Source organism: Phoxinus phoxinus, assembly GCF_949152265.1.
Source record: "Phoxinus phoxinus genome assembly, chromosome: 4".
Taxonomy (NCBI): Eukaryota; Metazoa; Chordata; class Actinopteri; order Cypriniformes; family Leuciscidae; genus Phoxinus; species Phoxinus phoxinus.
Genome location: NC_136879.1, coordinates 851,879 through 859,545, shown reverse-complemented (window position 1 = coordinate 859,545; position 7,667 = coordinate 851,879). Strand labels below are relative to the sequence as shown.

The 7,667-nt window shown below is 45.0% G+C and overlaps 1 protein-coding gene across 1 annotated transcript; it reads left to right on the top strand.

The window, feature by feature from the left end:
• The first annotated feature begins 4,919 nt into the window (after window positions 1-4,919).
• cbln20 (cerebellin 20) lies at window positions 4,920-6,711 on the top strand. The gene is made up of 4 exons (XM_079610284.1): window positions 4,920-4,961; window positions 5,081-5,182; window positions 5,290-5,430; window positions 5,894-6,711. The coding sequence occupies exons 1-4, from the start codon at window positions 4,955-4,957 to the stop codon at window positions 6,319-6,321; spliced, it is 678 nt and encodes a 225-aa protein (XP_079466410.1). The 5' UTR covers window positions 4,920-4,954; the 3' UTR covers window positions 6,322-6,711.
• Window positions 6,712-7,667: the final 956 nt, after the last annotated feature.

Sequence of the window (7,667 nt, the reverse complement as noted above, 5' to 3'; positions counted from 1 at the left end):
GAAAACCAGAGTGGACAGTGCGTCGTGTGATGAGACGCGAACAAATCCACCTCTGCTTGGCCGTAAAATTCCCATATCTGCTCCACCGCCTCGGGGTGGAGTCTCCAATCCCCTGGCCTCAGCCCCTGCCTCGACAGGGTGTCTGCTCCTATATTCTGGACCCCTGGAATATACACTGCCCTCAGAGAGAGTATCTTCCTGAAGGACCACAGGAGGATCTGGTGCGCCAGTTTGCAAAGTGGACGCGATCGCAGACCCCCCTGACGATTTATATAAGAGACCACCGATGTGTTGTCTGTCCGGACGAGCACATGATGGCCCCTCAGGTCTGGGAGGAAATATCTCAACGCGTTGAAGACAGCCATCATCTCCAGGCAGTTGATGTGCCAAGAAAGATGATGACTCCTTCACAGACCCTGAGCTGAACGGCCTTCCATTACCGCTCCCCAGCCGGTGAGGGAAGCATCTGTCGAGATAGCAACTCGATGGCAAAGAGCTCCCAACACCGGACCCTGGGAAAGGAACCAATGTTTCTTCCATATTACCAAGGCGCGGAGGCACCGCCGCGTGATCTTGATCATACGGAGCGGGTTTCCCCTCGGGGAGAACCCTCTGGTCCTGAGCCACCACTGCAAAGGTCTCATGTACAGCAGGCCAAAGGGTATCACATTGGACGCCGCTGCCATGAGGCCTAACAGTCTCTCGAACTGTTTCACAGTGCGTGACTGGCCTAGCTTTAGCTCTTTCGTGGCTGAGAGGATAGCAATTACACGAGCGGGCGATAGAACGGCCCGCATCGTGACTGAATCCCAGACCACACCCAGAAAAGTGGTTCTCTGTAATGGAGAAAGCACACTCTTCTTGGTATTGAGCCTCAACCCCAATTTCTTTATATGAGCGAGGACGACATCTCGATGCCGAACCGCCAACTGTTCTGACTCCGCTAGAATCAGCCAGTCGTCTATATAATTCAGAATGCGTATGCCCTGCAGCCTGAGCGGGGCCAGAGCTGCATCTACGCACTTCGTGAACGTGCGGGGTGATAAAGCTAGACCGAATGGAAGTACCCGATACTGGTATTCTTTGCCCCCGAAAGAAAACCTCAGGAACCTCCTGTGCTGAGGGAGGATGGAGACATGGAAGTATGCGTCTTTCAGGTCTATCGTGACAAACCAGTCCTCGGATCTGATTTGGGTCACGATCTGCTTGAGTGTCAGCATCTTGAACTTGAGTTTCTGTACTGTACGATTCAACAGACGAAGATCTAGAATAGGACGCAGTCCTCCATCCTTTTTTGGAACAATGAAATAACGGCTGTAAAAACCCGATTCTCTGTCGGGCGAGTACACCTGCTCTATAGCCCCCTTCGCTAATAGAGCTTTCACCTCTTGCTCCATTACCAGAGCCTGCTCGGGATGAACTATCGTGAGTAACACCCCGTTGTAGCGTGGTGGGCGAGACCCAAACTGGATTTTGTAACCCCTTTCTACTATCTGCAGGACCCAATGAGATATATTTGGCAGATTCTTCCACTCTGTCAGAAAATCTACTAAGGGTACCAGCCTCTCGAGGCTGGCCTCTGGTATAATCGAGACAGCCAGCTCGGGGACCTGAAGCATACTGGCAGGAAACACCCGATCTGACTGTTTTTGAACCCCCCTCAGAGGGCGCGAGTCCGACGCAATGTCGAGTTGACACTGCGCCAGAGACTCGCTGGAAACCGCTGCGCCCCGAGGCACCAAGGGTGGCGGGGTTGGCAGAACGGTCCCGTGAGAGCACCGACGTGGAACGGGCACCGTATACTGAGGTGTACACCGTTTCATTTCGGTTGGGGCTACTCTCACAGGTCTGACACCGGTGGCGTCAGGACCTTTTCTGAGCCGAAGCCTTCTTCGCTTGAAGAACGGTCCTCAGATCCGGCTTCTGCTTAGAAGACTTCGACTGAGAGTGTTGGGTCTGCCTCCAGTATTTTTGTGGAGGTGCACGAGACGCAACACTCTCTTTTTGTTGGCCACGATATGATGAGCTAGACGGCTGAGGCTGCTCACGCCCAGCAGTCTCAGGGGGTTGAACACGGCGAGGGAGAAATTTTTTAAAAGCTTCAGACTGTTTTTTAACTGTCTGAAATCTCTCGACGACCGAATTAACAGAGTCGCCGAAGAGACCATCAGGTGTAAGAGGAGCGTCAAGAAGAAAAGATCTATCTTTATCTTTAATCTCCGCTAAATTTAACCAAAGATGCCTCTCAGTAGCTACAAGTGCTGCCATAGACCGCCCAATTGCTCTGGCGGTCTCCTTGGTCGCCCTGAGAGACAAATCTGTTGCCCGACGAAGTTCGCGAACATCATCTGAACTAACTCCCTCACTCTTGTCCAAATCCCCCAGCAGATCAGCCTGATATGCCTGGAGCACTGCCATAGTATGCAGACATGCTCCAGCCTGACCTGCTGCCGTATATGCTTTTCCCACTAAATTAGATGTTGTCTTCAGGGGTTTAGTGGGAAGGGGCGGGGCCTTCAGGGACGATGCTGAACCGGGAGACAGATAGCTCGCGAGCGTCTGTTCGGCCGGCGGCATCGCTCCATATCCATACTCTTTCAGTCCCCTAATATCTGAATATATATGGACTTGGGGACTGAAAAGCCGGGACGAGTATGGCTTATTCCACGATCTAGACAGATCACTGTGCAGATCGGGGAAAAAGGGAAGACCCCGCGATGGAGGTGAAACATTAGAAGAGAGAAAACGCTCGTCTAATTTGCTTTTAGGACGAGCGCCAACTCTCTCTGCTGGCCAATCAATTTTTAATTTATCAACAGCCCTAGTAATCACCTCCACCAGCTCATCATATGCTGGGGAAAAGAGATGGCGAATCCTCTTCCCCCGTGATTGTGTCACCATGAACGCTTATCACTTCTAACTCCTCGGAGCTAGAGCAATGAAGCATTGTGCTCTCTCTCCGGGCGGAAGAAGCCGCAGGGCGGGCTTCCGACACCGGAGAAAGAGCGCTGGATCCCTCAGCTAAAGGAGGAGATAAGGTCCTCGGACCCGTCTCCAAACCCGCTGAGAGATCCATTTGCGATCCCCAAGTATGCCTTCTCCGTGCTGCCTCGGCAGCAGCGGGTCCAGCACCCTGAGGATCGCGAGCCTGGCCACTCTCGTCAAAGAGTGACAGGCGGGAGCGGAGCATGCGAAGCGGTAACTGCTCACAGTGTACACAATCAGCCCCCTCGAAGGCTGACATCGCATGCTCCACTCCCAAACACATCACACAAAGCTCGTGTGTGTCCCCACCCGTTAAATAACGCGGGCAGGGAGAAGCACACTGCTTGTACAATTGTTTCGCCATAATATATATATATAAATGAGATACAGACAACAGTAAATAGGACAGACAGAATGACACAGATCGCTTTGCTGAGACAGAAAAAGCTAATGCCGGTTTTCACCGGATGTGCTTTTATCAATTCCTGGTCATGACGTCACCTGCCCGTGGCGTTCGTTCATTCATTCCATTGGACTAAGTTGACAGTGATGCTTCAGACGCGTGCACGCTGGAGGCGTTCCCATGGCGTCATTTCGACGCAGCGCGAGTTCCCTCGAAAGGGAACTTTGCGAGCGTAATGTGTGTGTTTGAGTGTGTGTAAATGTAAATGCGTTCTTTCTGGATTCCGTGATTCTGTCCGTGTTTTCCGCATCGCGGGAATGAAATATGGTCCTATGGTTGCCAACCGCTGTAAAAAACATGAAGTCATCGTCACTGATTCAGGATCAGTGATACTTAGTTGTATTTCTGATATGAGCTTGAACTTTAGAAATGCTTGGGGAAATGTAGCTTGTGTGTAGTGTGAAGCGCTACTGCACTACTTGATCAAAAAAGAGCTTCGTTACTGGAAAGCTATTTGATTCAGAAAACAGCGACCCTACCACCACGCTACTGAGAAATGTAGTTAAACTAGTAGCGTCACTACTTGCACTAACACTGGTCCCGAGGCTTCAGGCCTTGCGTCAGCAGAGCCAGAGTGCTTGTAGTTACAGAGACTCACTGAATCCATGGCGATGATATCAGGCCGGTGTCAGTTTCATGTTTATTTGAAAACAAATTAGACCATTTTTCGGATTTATAATGCTGCTGTAAATTTAAATTATTACAGGTTGTTAGAAATTAAGAGTCCAACAAAAGTGCCACATTTCGATCTTTTATTCAGGCATATGAATGAACAATCACCAGTGCTGGGGAGAATAGTCTCAGCCCCCAAAACCTCCAGAAAGGCCCTTCAATACTTTAGCATAGGGAGTGAAGAGACCCTTCCTCCATTTGAGCACATAGGAGTAATGACTAACAGATGTGGCCATTACCTTCATGTAGTTAAAGAGATTTTAGATAGTTAAAACTAGAACTTCTGACACAGGTTCTGCAGGATCTCAGTTCAAATATGTCTTACTCCATGTCTTGATCAACAGTGCCGATTATTTGCAATATTGAGGAAGTGTCTAACTTGAATTTTCTTTCAACGTGCCTGTTACATTATTCAGGTGCCTTGGTAAAATATCATTTGTCATTTACCTTAGATGAGAAGTCAAAATCCATTATTTCACACTGCCAGTGTTCATTTAGGCATGCTGTTGTTGTTACAATTCAATATACAGTATGCTGTATGGTATACTCAGCTCCAAGATGAAGAATGATAAACTTGTATAAGTGGTACCCTAGAGAAAACAGCCATGGGAATAACATAATGTGCTTTAGCTGAAAAACAATCTTTGTCCCATATTCAGCACTGTATTGCATGGGAAACACACACACACACACACACACACACACACACACACACACAAAAGGCCCTGCCCATTGCTATTGAAAGACAAGAGGTGTAGCCTTTATAACCAGGATTACTCAAGTGTATGTCAACACATCTTCCTGGGAGACTGCAGTCAAGAGACGTCAGCAGAAATGAAGGGTGAGACTGACTATAAATTTAATTAAATTCAACTTTTAGTCCTTCACCTGTATATACAATGGCATATAATTATGTACACGATTGCCTGGATGTATGTAACTTTCTTTTACATGTTTTAGCCATTGTAATCTTAAGCTTCTTGGGATGTGCACTTGCACAAGACAGACTTTTTTCATGGAATGGTCCGGAAGAACCCAGTGACGTTGACCCCAATGAGAAAGGTGACTTAAAAAAACATACAAATAGAAAGGTCACATACAAACCTTAAACAACAATGCAAGCACTGGATGTGAGATATGATGATGCTCGTTTCTTTGCTCTTCTGAAGTGTGTCCGACTGATGTGGCGTCCTGTGGATGCTGCCTGATGAAGAATCAGATGTGGAAGATGGAGACGTTTTTCAACATGAGCTTAAATGAGCTACAAAGGGGACTGGAGAGAGCTCATGCAGTCTTAAACAATATTCGTGGTGAGCCATTTGTAGCGTTCTTGTTTGCCTATACTTAGTATTTCAACTTCGTTAAACTTAATTCAAAGTCCTTATACCTTTTAACAAAATTTTTGTCACATGCATTGAAAATCACATCACGCAGGGATGGAATCGTAATTTTACATGCTGGATTGCAGTTATTCTTATTTCTTCAATCTATTTGCATATTGAATTGTGATTTTGTAATATCTATTCAACAATCTATAGTTGCTTTTATGGAGCCCAGTGGATGTGTTATTATCTTACACAGCCAACAGAAAACATGACACATATTGAGTGAATGTACATTTAATTACCTCAAAAGCAAACCCTAAAACATGAACCTGCCTAAAATGTTAAGACTGTTCTACTCTCCTCTTAGCACTGCATTATTCTTCAGAAAGTGTCATAATGATACATTTGAAATGGCTGAATCACTTTCCCTTTTCTTATGTTTGGACAGCCAGTCGGAGTGCCTTCTCTGTGGCTCTTACTGATACACGCCTATGTGTCGGCCCGAATCGCGAAGACTCTGTGGTGAAGTATGGCAGTGTATTTATTAACTTGGGAGATGGCTACAGCACCAACACTGGTGTTTTTGTAGCTCCACGTTCTGGTGTCTACAGCCTGGCACTAACCGTTTATAGTGATGCTGGTGCTGCCGGAGCCACACTCGCTGCTTGTGCTCTACTCCGGCTGAACGGACGCACGCTCGCTTCACCGAGTGAGAAGAACAGTCAAGACCAGGAGGACAGTGTTAGCGCTGTGCTAGCAGTGCAGCTGAATGCAGGAGACCGCGTGGATGTTGCTCTTCCAGCCGGCTGCTTTCTGTGCGACGATAACAACCACTACAACACTTTCACCGGGTTCCTGCTCTATGCAACTGATTAATATACAGAGAAATAATGCTGTTCTCAAAATTACATACTACACGGTTTATACTGTATTTTACTTTTTTTATGTATAAAATACAGTACTAAGTGTTCAACAATTACTTCATTTATCTTGTTGTATGCTCTTTTTGATTTCAATAGTGCAAGAATGGTATATATTGTGGTTTCAAACACATTTCCGCTGCCCCCTTAACAAATATTATGTTTATCTCTTTCTGTGACACACTGTATGTTTAAATTAACTAAAACAAGACATCTCTCAAGCTACTCTAAGAGTTCAAAAACAAAATGTGAGATTAGGGTAATAGATTACAATTGTTTTAATGCAAATAACATATTCAAAAATACTACTTTTGTGTTGAAATAAACATTATGGTTCTTTTGCTCTGACACATTCACTTGACCTTCTCTTACTCCAAAAGCAACACACATCGATTCAGCTCACACTGAAACATTTAGTTCTAAAAGTAAACCATTACAGGCTTCATTGTATATTTATAATTAGAATATATATTTTTAGTAATACAGATTCAGGCAGATTATAGCATATTTATTGAATTGTTTCAATTTGTGATCCCAAAAATTTTAACATTTTGTAAAAAGTGTAACTTACATAATGCAATTTTTTTTAAGTGGATTAATTGTGATGGCTATATTATTATTGCTAACTGTTTCACATTGTATTAGTACAGTGTTTTTTTTGTGTGTTTTTTTCAATTGCTAAGAAGCGTTGTTCAATACTGAAGCCACATGTCCAAAACTCTTCACACATTCAGTGAAACAGAAGTCTAGTTGGACCAAAATGTGGATAATTTTTCATTGCTTTCACACAAAATTGATTCAATGAACACATCTCCCTAGGGGGTCCAGGGGAATACCCCACCGGGATTTTTTTTGAAAAATAAACCTTTGAATGGCACTTTCTGGAGAGTTTTGTGCAAAGAAATTGAGTCTTACACAATATGTGAAAAAATGCAAGGTTAAGGGCATATACTATGCTTTGTTGTAGTATCAACAGGTATTAGGACATTTAGCATTTACATTACAGTTAATCAGTCATCACTTCATTGTATTACCTTGTTATGATATAGTGACTCACACAATGTGCCAAACATAATGTGCCACATGAAGAGACAGTGCAGCATATGACAGCTGAGAAGATTTGGGTCTGTGGTGACCAGGTCTTCCTTCTCTCGTTCTCTCTCTTTACTACTACAACACACACACACACACACACACACACACACACAAACACACACATAGTCTAACCAGGACTCAACATAAACTCTTCAAAGCTGCCAGCTAGGCAACCAAGTATTTCGTTTTGATTTCTGGCTCCAGTGG